This window comes from Thamnophis elegans, chromosome 6, assembly GCF_009769535.1.
Source record: "Thamnophis elegans isolate rThaEle1 chromosome 6, rThaEle1.pri, whole genome shotgun sequence".
In the NCBI taxonomy this organism is placed as follows: Eukaryota; Metazoa; Chordata; class Lepidosauria; order Squamata; family Colubridae; genus Thamnophis; species Thamnophis elegans.
In genome coordinates, this window is record NC_045546.1 from 51,875,285 (window position 1) to 51,891,189 (window position 15,905).

The 15,905-nt window shown below is 35.7% G+C and overlaps 1 protein-coding gene across 6 annotated transcripts in view; it reads left to right on the forward strand.

The window, feature by feature from the left end:
- Positions 1–15,905, forward strand: part of ITSN1 (intersectin 1) — a 98,249-nt gene that overhangs the window by 70,137 nt on the left and 12,207 nt on the right. For 5 of the 6 annotated variants that reach the window (XM_032219613.1, XM_032219615.1, XM_032219614.1 and 2 more), the window contains 4 exons: positions 472–593; positions 748–865; positions 3,973–4,164; positions 15,008–15,129. In XM_032219613.1, the coding sequence (XP_032075504.1) occupies positions 472–593; positions 748–865; positions 3,973–4,164; positions 15,008–15,129 (554 nt within the window). Of the gene's footprint in view, positions 1–471; positions 594–747; positions 866–3,972; positions 4,165–4,464; positions 5,533–15,007; positions 15,130–15,905 lie in introns of those variants that run through there. The other variant, XM_032219618.1, reaches the window with a different exon arrangement.

The following is a 15,905-nucleotide window of genomic DNA, read 5'->3' on the forward strand; positions in this document are numbered from 1 at the left end:
TGTAACCACTAGGGAATCCTACAGCTCCCTCTTTTCTCTTAGGAAAAGGAGATCAGTATCATTGCCATTCTGCTAATAACAAGCAAAAAGGCAATGGGTTATTTTGATTTAGTGCTGTAGGAGAAAGTAATTTTTCACAATGAATTTGGTCCTGTATAATATCTATCTTGTATATTCATGCTCATGGATGCAACCATGAATGCCTGAACTGGCCTTTGAGGCAACTCATGAGGGATAAAATGACTGCATGGCTTGTATTTTCTTATGCAGTTGTTTTGTTTTTCCCCAATGTTATGTTATAAAAGGTGTGTGTGTGTGTGTGTGTGTGTGTGTGTATTACAATTAATATATATTGATGATGTAAAATGGGCTGTCTCTTGGCATAATTGATAGTACAATAGATGTATGGCTAATTGAAGTCAAAATATAACTTTCAGATTAATGAAAATATTTTTTTTAATATATGAACAGAAATAGCTCAAGTCATTGCCTCATACACAGCAACAGGCCCTGAACAGCTTACTCTTGCTCCTGGTCAGCTAATACTTATAAGGAAGAAGAATCCTGGGGGTTGGTGGGAAGGAGAACTCCAAGTAAGTTACACGAAAATTGTATAAATTGTAGAACTAGTATTTAAAGTTCATTTACTATACCCATAATTAACGCAGACCATTTTAGTATTGTGTAAGGTAAGTACGTATGTAATCCTGATTTGATGAAAATAAGTTGATATTCCTTTCTCATTAGGCTCGTGGGAAAAAACGGCAGATAGGATGGTTTCCTGCTAATTATGTGAAACTTTTAAGCCCTGGTACTAGTAAAATCACACCAACTGAGCCCCCTAAATCAACAGCATTACCTTCAGGTAAGTAACATTGTTGAATGTAATTATATACAGAATTCCCTCTTTTAGGAAACTTTAATTCAAGGGATGATTTCATACTGTTGCATTAATTTTTCTTTTAAAAAGCCAAATACATTTCAGATGCATTGTTTGAGCGAGTTACTGGCTAGTTTTTTACAAAACCACTGTCTTTTTGAGTGACTTTTATTAAATCTAAAATATTGCTCTCAGTGCTCCTTTCTGGGTGTAACTTTCACATCAAATAAATGTGCAAATTTTTTTGTGAATGGCCAAGTTGTCTTCTGCATAATATTATCCATCATTATTGAACTTTTTGTCAAATATTTTTTTGAACATAGTTTAAATATGCATGCATACATCAGAAAACAGCCATAGGTCATAAGGACTTCGAATCAGGGTACAGTATCTTTCACTTCAAAAGCAAGTAACCACTTTTAGACAAATTTTAAAAAATTAAAAGCTCATGTTCAAACCTACGCTTGCCAAAATGGAAATCAAAAGGATACATATTGTGGAGTACTAAATTATATCAAGAAGCAAAACTTCCAACATCTCCAAATGGCTAGAGAGATCTAAACTCAGTTCTTCAGAGCATTCTCTTCATAAAATCTATCCCCTAGCCTAGAGTTAAAATACCTAATTTACCGCATTCTTTAATAACACTCTTTATTAGGGAATCTGCTGCCATTGTATATAGTAATCCTATGCCATCAAGCTAGTTCTCCTTTGGCAATTTTACATCTTTATCAAAATAACCAGCTCATTCCTACTTCCAGTGACCAGAAGCAAACATTTTATGCTTTACAGCAGTATTCCACCTAAGGAATTTTTCAAATAATGATACATTGACTAAACAGGTATCAGTCAAGGGAAGTAATTATATTCTGTCAGTCAGTCAATCAGAAACACTTTGGTTTATTGTTTTGTTCATTTCCCTATAAAGTCAAGCTCATAAAGTTCTCATACAAGTTTCAAACAGAAGCATTCCAAGAAGGAATATCTGGTAGTGCACAAAACTGATATATGGAGAGATGAAGTTTACCAGCCATCTCTACACAAACACACGTACACACACTAAGGATACCATGCATACCTGAATGGAAAAATATATCATTCTCCAGTGCACTGCTCGGAGAGTCCAATGCTGGGTTAACACAGCCTATCTGCCCTTGGACTGAGTGATGTTTTTAGTTGACCACGCCTCCCTTTGCCTCTGCATGCTCAGTTCGAAAACTCAGTCCGCCCGTTAGGACTGTTTTGGGAGAGCTCCAGTCTAAGGTCAGATAGGCTGGAAAGTTTCCCACTTTGGACCACGTTTGGATTCTCATATTAGAGAAAATTATATCTGTTACAAGAACTATCAAAGATTTGAGGTTTGTGTCGCTTTAAGAGGGCACCCGGGCTTCCCTGCAGCTGCTGGTCGCAAGTGCTCCAGGGGACTGTAATCCCTCGCCCAGCGGAGGCTGGCGATCTCTACACAAACACACGTACACACACTAAGGATACCATGCATACCTCAATGGAAAAATATATCATTTATTTGTACACCCAGCAATTGCTAAAAGAACGGGGACTTCCACTGTTTGCCTGCCAAACTATAGTTTTTCTTAGATATTAAGACTTGCTCATTGGAAGATCATTTTCTATTCTAATCCAATATACCTATAATTAGCTACATGGAAATTGACAACTTTGGAAGTTGGAAAAAATATTTTAACTTCTTAATACAATCAGCTGTTAGCATCTATTATATTGCGCAGTGCATGGAATAAATAGAAGTGGAATAAATGATCCTTGTAGTACTTTTCAACTGATTTTATTAAAAAATAATCAAGAAACAGCTCTCAAAAGCCTTCAGCTTCTCTGAAGAGGGACTTCAAGCCAATCCTTTAAAAAAATAGAACAATCCACTTTTCCTCTTTCCTGTCCAGCTAGAATTCTATCCACTCTTCTGCTCATTAGAGATTCTCCAGCGTATTTACCAGCAGGACTCATTAATTATTGTGCAAAAATAAGTTGACTTTTTAAAAAATGGCTTAATACAGAAAGCTAAGACTTACTAGTCTTATCTTATTAGATGTTATCTCACAGTCATAATCTCCTTAGCGGCATTTTTTGTTTTGTCCAGCATGCTTCAGTTCTTAAACTACTTTTCCATTCCCTATGGAATGAAAAACATAGGCATAGCAGTGACTTTTTGTCAGTGACTTTTTAGTTTCTTCTAAGAGGTAAAGAGGTAAAAAGTGGATAATAATGAGTTCTATAAACTGAGGACCATGTAGCAGAGTTGAGTAGAAAGAGAAACTAATAGTTCATCCTCATGTCTAATCCAGTAATCAGAATAGGACTGGGTGTCATCCTTGAGCTGAATAGGCTTTTGTCTCCAAAGGTCGGCATTGTGGTAGCACAGGACTTTTGCAAGTCTATATTTCTCACATTTTTTTCTGCCTTTCCAAGATCTGGCAGAATTGGAATGTTACAGGACTCATCAAACAAGCAATGTCAACTCATAAAACCCAGGGAGCCCTTTGAAACAGCATCCCCTATTCCCTGAGTTCCAGATCAATCAATCCTAATAACCTTTAGAAGCCCAAAGACCTGGTTCTCCCCTCAGGAACAAGGCTAACTAGGCTCATTTAACAGTGTATATTTGTCCCCATTATGATGTTTTTGTTGTGTGTGTTTGCTTTTTTTGATGTTATTGTTTTTAATGCTCTTGTAAAGCACCTAGAGTTTTTTGTCAGGTAAGCAGCATTAGAAATCAAGTAAATACATATGTTCGTATACATGTCCATCTCACCATTTTTTTAAAAAAAGAAATGTGAAATATAAAAGGGTGAGGAATAGTTAGGAAGTTTTATGTAACTAAGATTCCACCCAGCCGGTGTTATTTATACTTGGTCTGTGCTATAATCACATAGAACCAACTTACTATGAGTTTGATACCAAAGCTTTGGGAAGCAATGTATCTTGAGACTGCTGATTGGTGTGCAAGTTATATTATGAGGTTTAGGCCATGAGTGATGGAGGTATTAACATGTCCCTTGTAGATAATATTTTTCCTTTATGAAAATCTCTAGCCTTATCAATTGTGTATTGTTTTACAGTGTGCCAAGTGATTGGTATGTATGACTACATTGCACAAAATGATGATGAACTAGCATTCAACAAAGGCCAGATCATTAATGTCCTTCATAAAGAAGACCCTGATTGGTGGAAAGGAGAAGTGAATGGGCATGTGGGTCTCTTCCCATCCAACTATGTGAAATTGACAACTGATATGGATCCAAGCCAGCAATGTGAGTGATTCTTTTCTTAATAGTTGCTTAAGATAGTATTTAAAAACATGCAGCATTGCTATAACTCTGCTGTGTTTTGCAGAATGTGGAGCTTGGCTGTGCTATATATTTGCCCAACTCTCTTTGAAGACCTTCTATATTGCAAGCCTAAATTTGTGTTGGTTTTGAGTTCCATTTCCCTTGTAGCATGATACCTTTATCATTTTGCACCATGCTGTTTACATGCCTGGCTCATTTTCCTAGCTTGAATTTTGCTCATTGTTTTGTTTTGCTTATGTGTTGTTTTCCTCCTTTTTCTAGGAATCATATGTTGTCCATCCCCCACTCAGGCTTGAAAGTCCTCAAAGAGACCCACTATCCCATATCACTGTCCAGAGGGATGATGGGAGATGCAGCCTTGATCATGTGACTTCCAGCATGATCATCTACTGCCTTCTGAGTAGAAGAACACACTGCAGAGCAGTTTACCTCATTTTACATTAGTTGCATGTAATCGCAATGTTTTTAACTTAATATCTAAGATATAGAAGCAAAATTACAAAAAGAGTCAAAAACACAGGATAGTGGGTCCTTTTGTGGCTTTCATAGTTACCCACCTATTTCTCACCTTGGCATAGGTGCTTTCAAGGGTATAAATATTTTAAAATGCCTATTTTAGCCTTTTAAACAAGCATTTTTGTCATTGCAATTTTGTTATTGCAAAAAGACCCACTATCAAGGAATGCTGCATGTATTATTAAAATTGTTGCAAATGTCCATAAATCTGAGACTTGTATTTTTTGTTTTGTTTTGTTTTTCACTTGTCCAGTGTACCTGGTGTCTGTCTTTTTCCTTTTTATGTACTACTAAAAGAACAGGATTTAGTCTGGTTAAAGAAAACTAAAATGTGCTCAATTAAAAGTTCAGCTTAAGGTATTTGTACCTTGTATTGTTATATGTTGGGTGTTCTTTTAGTGTGTGTGTGTGTGTGTGTGGGTGTGTGGGTGTGTGTGTAAATACATCATGGACAAGAAGTTAATTTCCTTCCATGTGCAAGAAAGGATATAAGTGTATAATACAGTTATTCTCATTACCTTATATTTTGCACGTTTATTTGTAACTACACATAATAAGCACCTTTTTGTTCTGTGTCTCAGATTTCTTTGGAGTTTTTTTTGCCTTTTTATATAAAAATAAAAATATAGCATTTATCTATTTCTTGAGAATTAACATGCCTTTTCAAGTTGAAGTTTTATCATCACTGTAATTTAATGAATATGGAACAGACCCTTTAAGCAAGTATCTTATTTTGACAAAAGAATGTATAGAAATACCTTCCTGCAATTAATTTCCAATGTTTACATTTTTTTTAAACTAGACTGTGGAATTTATACAAATAACATTAAGTGGAGCTTACAGTTAAATTTTTATGTAGATGTGTTGTAGCCTATGCTATGTTTGTCTTTTAAATATTAGTTATAAGCTCTCAATTAAATACCTGGTGCAGCCAGCACATAGGAAGGAAAGCCCTATGCCTGAAGCACAATATAGCAACTTTACTAATAACCTTAACTTTTTCTGTTTGTTTATGTATTTTATCTAAATTTTCTGCTGGCAATGTTGTAATTCCTTATGTCCATTCACATGGTGCAAAGAACAAGAGAAGCTCCTTATACACTTGCACTTCAGTATTTTCATTGGTATGAATGTAAAATATATAAATATATAAAACCTGCAGCTTTAACAATTGTAATACAGTCTTTACAATTAGCTACATGTATAGATAATTAAATTCTTCCTATAAAAGCTAGACTAAATGTCTCTGTGTTCTTGTTCCTGCGTATCTATTGAATTTAGCTTAGTGACACTAATCTCAAAGGAATACCCCATATTTCAGTTGCAGTATCAGAGGCCATCAGCAGTGGCTTATTTTAATTTCCAAGTACAGCTGGTTGTTTTTCAACATGCATACAAAGTGTCAGCATTGCTGGAATGCCAAAATGGCCAATACTAACTTTCTATCTCTGATTCCTATATATATTCCAGTTTTTATCAGATTAAAACTTAAGACTATTTTTTCTTGAGATAGCATTCTCCAAGACCATGTTTCTCAAAAGCTGCTACAGACTTTAAAAATATTTCTTTACCTCAGTGTGGAACAGTTATTTTTTCATTTCCTAGCAACTATGTAGCCAGCTTTTGTATTTGTTGCAATATAAATTAAGCTTGTTTAATGAATCCACTGATAGAGTCAGTTCCAAAATGTCCTAAATGATAGGATTTTTTTTTTTTTAAAAGCACAGGATCTAACTACAGTATTAAGTAAGTTTGAAGACAAACCCAATTATTCCTAGAATGTTCTCTAAGGGAAGAATATCAATGTGGGAACTGCCAGTGGGAAAGCAATGAACCCTGGATTCATTCTATTTTTATTCTATTTATTTGAATAATTATTGTCATCATTGAAAACTGCATTATTACTGTTGCCACCACTGAGGAACTAAGAGATTAGAATAAACTTGCATTTCAAAAATTGAATTTTCACTATATTCTATGTCAGTGATGGCTAACCTTTTTGGTGCCGAGTGCCCAAAGTGTACATATGAAACTGCAGAATGCTTTGCGAGTGCCCCCGTGCATGTGCCCCGCCCCCAGCATGCATATGCATCCCTGCACATGCGCCCTGCCTCCCTCGCCCATTTTTGGCTTCCAGGTTGGTGCAGGAGTTTTCCAGGCCCAAAATGGGGCATGGGGAGGGGGGCTCATGTGGCGACCCACATACCCTGTTTTGGCTTCCAGATTGGTGCAGTTTTCCAGGTCAAAAATGGGGCACGGGATGGGGGGGTGTCTCGTGCGGCCACACACCCTTTTGGATTCCAGATTGGTGCAGGAGGCATTCCAGGCTTAAAATGGGGCATGGGGGTGCACGCACATGCGTGAACCCCAAAAATGCAATGCGAGTGCTCCCCGCACATGCATACTACCCCCCCACATGCTTGGGTGCCTCCCCCTCATGTGCCCCACCCCCTGTGTATGCGCAGCAGAGACCCAAAGACCAGCTGGCCAGTGGGAGATATGCGTGCATGCGTGGTGGAGCTGGGCTGGGACGACGGCTGACGTGCCTGCAGAGAGGGTTTTGCATGCCACCTGTAGCATGCATGCCATAGGCTCACCATCAGGGTTTTATGTAAACGATTAATTTCTTGAAGCATAGCAATTTAATCCACTATTGTGGACTGAAGAATCTCACTACTGAGTTAGGGCCATTTGGAAAATGGCCCATGTATATCTGCACTTTGTTCCATGGTGAAACATTCAGTTATTTTCACAGTCAATATGTTAAGATTCTTTTGTGTATTTTAGTGGGCTTTTGTCTTAGATATCTTTATACACTCATTACTTAGGAGTTTAGTAAGAATCATTGATTTGTGGGGTAAGAAACATAATTTAGAGCCCGCTAAACCATGAATGTACTAGGTATTCAGGTAGACTTTATTGGTTCTTGAGTGTTAATTATTATTATATTACCTAACTCGGTAATATGTATATTAAATTGAATCTATCTTACATGAGTAAGTTTAGGTTGGTGGTAGTATTTTAGGTTGGTGGTATTTCAGAGAGTCATTGTTATTCCTTAAAAAAAGGCAGTAATAGAAATCCACAAGATACCATTCCTCAGCTCATACATACTGGACATCTATTGACCTACCTCCAATATCCCCTTTGGGTTGTGGGAAAAGTGGTTTGGCTCAAGAGAATAGAATAGAATTCTTTATTCACCAAGTGTGATTGGACATACAAGGAATTTGTCTTTAGTGCATAAGCTCTCAGTGTATATAAAAAGACAAGATACATTCGTCAAGAATCATAAGGTACAACACTTAGTGATAGTCATAGGGTACAAATAAGCAATCAGAATACAATCAATATAAATACAAAGCCCCAAAGGAAACGGATTATCGGGATCTTGCATGGAGACAGCATTAATATATGCCCTATAGTATGAATGGGATAGCAGTAATTCACCTCTCTTAATACCCTTGAACATTATAGCATACCCTGCTCTTTGGAGCACCTTCCATTTTGGCGTTCAATAGGTTCCTCATTTTCCAAAGAACTTTGAAGACCTAGCTTTTCAACTCATTAAAGTTATTTCTGGATTTGGGGCGTGTATTGTTTTTGGGAGGCATTGGGAGTTTTTGTGTTAGTTTTCATGCTTTTTACTGTATTATTTTGTACAAGCTGCCCAGGGTTATGATGCATAAGAGGGATGGTAACATAAAACATTTAAATAAATAAATGATACGATTGAAATGGTGTGTGTGATTGTAATGGTATTGGGAAATAACTTTGGGAGACAGACAAAGAAATGCAGCCAAGGGAATGGACTGATAAAAAGCAACTTAGCTCCCACAAGGAATGTGGATGGGGTAAGAGGCTCAGAAGCGACCCTCCCACATTTCCTGGGCTGTAAAAAGGATGGGGAGGAAGAAATGTACTTTCAGTCTTGCAAGACTGATGTTAGCTTTGCAAGGTAGGCCAGAGAGGAAACACGACCAAATGAGCTAATTCTACTTTATAGTAGAGTTTTAACAGAATCTTGCAAGTCTGAAAGTACATTAAGCCAGATTTTCAAGGCCTTATGATTTTTGAGCAAAGGTAGAATGAGGTAGGAGCTAGCCAGGGTGCTATTTTACAAATAAAATTTCAAGCAAAATTTGGGTGGGAACAATCATGTTGGGTGGGTCAGATTTATGAGCCATTGTGGCATTCTGTAGTGACATGACCATGATTCATGCTGCTTTTTGCCAGTTTGTGGTATGTTTTGCCAGCTTCTGGCAAAAATGGGCATTCAAAATTTGATTGTTCATGCATTATTGCATTGGAATACAATAGATTATATTTCGGGAGGGGGGTTACTTCTAAGTAAGGGACATGGTGGCTCAGTGGCTAAGAAGGGACACGGTGGCACAGTGGCTAAAATGCTGAGCTTGTTGATCAGAAAGGTTGGCAGTTGGCAGTTCTAATTCCTGGCGCCGTGTAACGGATTACTTGTCCCAGCTTCTGCCAACCTAGCAGTTCGAAAGCATGTAAAAATGCAAGTAGAAAAATAGGAACCTCCTTTGGTGGGAAGGTAACAGCATTCTGTGCACCTTTGGCATTTAGTCATGACCACAGAGACGTCTTCGGACAGCACTGTTTTTTCGGCTGTGAAATGGAGGTGAGCACCACCCCCTAAAGTCGGGAACAACTAGCACATATGTGTGAGGAGAACCTTTACCTTTACCTTACTTCTAAGTAAATTATATTATTTTATATATCCTTCATAGTTTTATAGCCAGAAGAAACTGAAACTTCAGTAGAATTTTTTTAAATGTCTTCCAGAAAGAGTAGTGTAGAATTTAAGGAACAAGAAATCTTATATGGGGTGACATAACTTCAGATAATAGAAAAATACAATAAATAAATGATATAATTATGAACCAATTGAAAACATTGTTTGTAATACAGAAATAAATCATATGGATCCTGAGAATTTCTCTCCCAGTATATTTCATTTCACTTATAATAAATCCATCTGATACAACTAAGACTAAAAGAGGATATTTATAAACCTATAAAAGAAAGAAATTAAAATTAAAATGAATAACTGTAACGAGACTTGAAGAGATATTTCTATTTGATTTCTGTTACATTTTTGATCAATAACCCAATGAAGTATGTTGTGTTCAGAAGCAATTTCCTCACCTTCAATATCTTTACATTTGAATGGAGGAATTTTTGGTATTTTATTAAAATGTATTGGGCCTGATGAAAATGTATTTGTTCTCATCTACCATCTCTTTGTTGGATTCTTCACTAGCAAGACAGAAGAATGAGAGGAACTCACCAGCCAGTTGCCTTCCAACAAAGCACAATGAAAATGGCACACTTGCAAATATTACTTCATTGCAATTCTCATCTAAAATTGACGTATTTGTTAGGGCGATAAAATTAACATCCCAAAAAATCACAATAATAACATTCTTTTGTATTAAGAATGGATAGCTTCTGCTTACAATATTCATACAAATCAAAAGAGGAGGATGTGATATATTAATCTACAACATCATAAGATAAAAACAATTTCTATACATAATTCAAAAATATCCACTGAATCATACATAACTATTACTGTATAAAGATAGCACTATAAATAGGGAAGAGATGGTGCTGAATGTTAGAAATGGAGGACTGTCAAGAAATGATTAGAAGGCATACAGTACTTTGTGAAGCTATAATTGAATCAAACTTATTAGCTTTAAGGAGCTATTAAAATTACTCTTGTAATTTGTGAAATAATGGGAAGTACACAAAGTTTTATTCAAATCAAATCTTCATTATGGTCATACACCAACATAGAACTTTATTGTTGCTATAACCTAGGATTTAATACATGGATTTCATGTTAGCCTGATAAAACATTCATGCAACATTTTTTTTTAATAGTGGAAAAAATCTTAATTTACTGCATATAATCTAAAATATCAAAATATGACCATATAGTGCAAGTGGAAATTATGTTTAATAAAGTGGGATGAGAATCAAGGAAACTTAACAAGGAATCCAAAGAGAAGGTGATTTATTTACTAGAAACAAAGTTATACTGCAGTAATAACATTTGAAATCTTTTTCCTTTAAATAAATATCTGTCTTGGGGAGACCTCTTTTTCTGGTGACTTGCAACCCAAAGGAGGCCAGAAAAGGATGGTGTTTGGAGTTGAAGTTCTGCAAATGCTAATAGAATATAGTTAAGCAACAGGTTAGAAGCCAGGAGACTGTGAGTTCTAGTCCCACTCTAGGAATAAAAGCTAGTTGGGTGACTTTGGATCAGTCGCTTTTTCTCATCCTAGCTCATCTCACAGGATTATTATGAAGAAAATAGGAGGAGAAAGAAGAATTTGGATATATTTGTTGTCTTGAGTTATTTGTAAAAATAATGACATAATAAAAAAACTTACGCATATAGAAGTCTTTGGAATTAACGTTTTACTCTTTTCAGTTTCTTTCGCCATGGTTCCTGTTTGAAGCTTAACATTTGTGTTCTATCAATATTAGTTTTAGATTATATCTAAGAATAATGGAGAAAACCGAAAAAATAGTGAGCAAGAAACTGTATTGTAATTTCATTTTAATGTAAAGGTGAATGTTCCTTTCAAAGTCATTTTGTAGGATTACCATTCCACAGACAAATGAAATTATGATATTTTATAACTTAAATTGATGCTTAATTTTGTAATAGCTGATGGACAGCAGAAAATAAAATCATATACAATAGATCTATGGCCTGGTAGAGTTGACTTTTTTAGAAGAATAGACATTCTCATACAGTGAAAAGTGTATCTTTATATCCTAAGCCAGATCTAAAAGGTTACCAGGATTCTTCAGGAAGCAGCAATTCACTGCTGTGCACAATAAATTGTACTCTAAGCAGCAAAAACCAAGACAATCTGAATGTTATGGTGAGCACAAAGTGGTTAAGATGGAGGTTAAACAAATTACAACCTGGAATCTCATTTATCCTGCAGTGAGAAGAAACTAAGGCAGTGTGTGAAAAATGGAACACAAAAGGATGATAGTAATCAGGCTGGTAGTTCCCCCAAAAAACCAAAGGGCCTAATGCAAACCACCTTCATTATACTGTAGCTACATTCACTACGTTCAGTTATGGCAGGCTGGTAATAATGTCAGATGGATAACAAGTATAAATCTGGGTAGATTATTAGCTGTCTGTGTATCAAACATCAACTTTCTAAGGTCTACAGCAAAAAGAAATGTTGTGTGGAGGAAGATTTCCAAATGCTTTCAATTTGCTAGAGCCTTACGATGCTAAGAAATTAATAGTAGTCAATTTTTACATGTTGCCTTGTTTTCTTTTAATATCCAAGTCTAGTTACTGTTAAGCTAAATAACTCGACTCGTACCATGGGAAAGATGTGTTGGTTCATTGCCTAATTTGATATTTCTTCAGTTTTTAATTTACTTATTAGCAGTACTTCTCAGCATTTTAATATCACGGAAGCCAGTGTTGCTTCTTAAAAAATGTGTTTCTGGTCAAAAAGAAGCCGTTCTAAAAGCAACACCATAAATTGAAAGCTATAAAAAAGGGAGCATATTTTTTTCAACCATATTTTTCAGGTATATTATCGAACATGGAATATGTTTGTTATTAAACAATAACAAAATGTCATGGTTTTCAACACAAATCTTTCTCCAGGACAATGGGATCTGATAATGTTATCCACCTCAACTAGAGAGTATTAGTTGAGTTCACTAATAAAGTGACAACCAATTTGAGCAAACCTTCAAACACGCAAAACCTAACTAAAATGATACATTACACATTAGAGCTCCAAATGGAAGTAAGGCATCTCTGAAAAGCAAAATTACAAAATGCATAAGAATTCTTAACCATTTCCACTGTTCAACTAAGTCACATATTGTTAAGGAATCCAGCAACCTGAGAAAGGCTACTTTAAAATGTAAGAAAAAATATTGGATTCTAATATCATTGAGTAAAAGTCTTAATTAATTAACTAAATTTATATACACCCCATCTCACTATCAAGAGACCCTGGGTGGTTTACAGCATTGTAAAAACAAGTACAAAATGTTGAAATATTTAAATATTAAAATAAGCAGAGAGTAAATAAATTAAAAACCAAAGCAGATTAGTGGTAGGTTCCTTCTCCTAGTCTACTAGCTACTGCAAGCATAGAATGATGCCCCCATTAGGGTCTGAGGCAGTAGTTAAATTCATTTTTTTTACTACCGGTTCTGTGGGCGTGGCTTGGTGGGCGTGGCAGGAGAAGGATACTGCAAAATCCTCATTCCCACCCCACTCTGGGGCCAGCCAGAGGTGGTATTTGCCAGTTCTCCAAACTACTCATAATTTTTGCTACCAGTTCTCCAGAACCTATCAGAACCTGCTGAATTTCACCCCTGGTCTGAGGCCCTTTTCCTAGACCTCATTAATCAGAATTCCTTGAGTGGAGTCTTCTGTGGAATAAGTGGGATAAGCTAATTCCATTGGGGTAAGGTGATTGCTCAGATGGTCTTTTAAAGGGTCATAACCAACATCTTGAATTGGTGTAAACTTTAAATTTAAAGCTTAAATAGTATTTAAACATTCCTTCTTTAGCAATCAGTATAAGTTTGTATTCCACCTCCTGACTGGCTAGTTGTCATTAGTACATTATTTTAATTGTAGATAATGTTGCTTATACTCTTACACACATTAGACAATTCCCATTTTTCTAGTTTTGGGCATTTCTTCCAAAAGCTTTATGATTATTATGTTTCTTATTATTCACACTGGATCTTCAGAAACTGCCCTATACTAAGTCAGACCATTGGTCTACTTGACCAGTAGTAGAAGCTTTAAGAGATTCAGAAATAATGGTGGGGCTGTAGGCATTGGGCCAAGGAAGCTTTTTCTATATACCTCAGTCAACTGTTGACATTTTGTTGATTTGTATGCCAGGTTTTAATGCACTAATTTGGAAAGAAGCTAGACAACCTTCATTTTCTTGGGCTGAGATTTTTGACTTTCAAGAGGCAGATTGGGAGGGACTTCAGATTTATGAGCGAGGTCAGGACACAATTACATTTGTTTCATTTTGTTTATATTTAAAGGTAATTCAAATTAAGCCCAATTAATGTGATTTCTATCAAGCCATGAACTTTTGAATGTCTCTGGAGGCACCCAAGGCTTTTGAGAACCACATAATCCTCTAACTACCAGAGTATAAAAAAATATAGATAATGAAATGCCAACTTGAAAAAATAAACTAAGATATAGATGAGCAAAGCAGGGGAGCAACATAAAACTAAACTAAAACAAAGGATGTTAACAATAAAAATATGTTTTCCAAACTGAAAAGTGAACTTAATAGTATCTGATTGCTTCAGAGTATATATCTCCCTGGGCATATGGTATATTTGTATGCAAATGACTCTGGACTACTCACACATTCTCGGCCCAACTTACCGGAACTTCACAAAAGAGTTTTGGGTAAAAATGGAGTTTGTGAATGAATGATATCTTAAGTTCCTGTAAGAAATGTGATATATAAATCTATCAAAGAAATACATACAGAGTATTGCTGGGCAAAGGAATGTTTACAAAAAATGTTTTAGCTGGTAATCAACTAAAATAGATTTCAGTTTGACTAAGGTGGTAAGCTGCCTTACTTAAAATGCATGATCTGGTGCTGCTAATTAATTCAAATTCTGCACTATTAAACAAAATCTACAAAACTATATAGAAACCTGGTTTTCCAGTTAATCAATATTTTAATGAAAGAATATAAATAAATATTTATATATACGTACAAATTGGAGTACAGTGTTCTTAATTGCAGTATGCACACACACATTGTGGAAACTATGAGGTGCTAATCTTTTAAGCAAAATGTTTCTATTTTCTCCTTTGGTTACTGTGTGAATAGAGCATATTTCAATTCAAAAGTATAAAAGCACATTTTTTTCAAAATGTTTATATTTGCAGTTTGGTAAAGTAATGCCAAACACATTTTACTGTAGTGCTGTTTAATGCTTTAGAAAGCATTTATATGCTTATATATGAATCATTCAATCATGTTAAATTAACTTCTATAATCTGAAATTGTTCAATTTGGATACATTTCTTAGATTTAGTAACATTATAGCATTAAAATGGAGCATATTTGAAAGAGAATGAAGTTTGAGTTATTTGCAGTTTCAATAGTAACAGTCAATAACTAAACATTATCATGTGGGTTTTATGCAGAATTTTGTTAATAATCAAAACAATAAATAGTACCTCTTTCCTTGTGTTTTTCAGGGTGTGCCGATTTGCATCTTCTAGACATGTTGACACCTACAGAAAGGAAACGGCAAGGGTACATTCATGAACTCATAGTAACAGAGGAGAATTATGTGAATGATTTACAATTAGTAACAGAGGTAAGCTTAATTGTTCATTATTAAAAACACTTCATCAGATTCATTTATTACTTGCTAGATTCAACATAGATAAGGTGTACCTGTGGGACATAGATAATCTTTGCCTATATTCAGTTTTGGTCGCCATGATGTAGAAAAGATGTGGAGACTCTGAAAGACTGCAGAGAAGAGCAACAAAGATGATTAGGGGACTGGAGACTAAAACATATGAAGAATGGTTGCAGGAACTGGGTATGTCTAGTTTAATGAAAATAAGGACTGGGGGAGACATGATAGCAGTGTTCCAATATCTCAGGGATTGCCATAAAGAAGAGGGAGTCAAACTATTCTCCAAGGCATCTGAGGGTAGAACAAGAAGCAAAGGCTGGAAACTCATCAAGGAAAGAAGCAACTTAGAACTGAGGAGAAATTTCCTGACAGTTAAAACAATTAATCAGTGGAACAGCTTGCCTCCAGAAATTGTGAATGCCCCAACACTGGAAGTCTTTAAGAAGATGTTGGATAGCCATTTGTCTGAAATGGTAAAGGGTTTCCTGCCTAGGCAGGGGGTTGGACTAGAAGACCTCAAAGGTTCCTTCCAACTCTGCTATTTTATTGTATATAATGATCTTAAAGTGCCTTTTTTCTGAATTAGAACTCGAGCCCATTGGTACACTTTCCTGATGCTTGCAAGTCTTCTTATTCATGTAATTGTGTTTTGGCTACTTGAGTTAAGCAGCTAGTGTATTTAACATCTTCTGATGCAATCACCGAGATTTTAAAGTGCTGATCTTTGA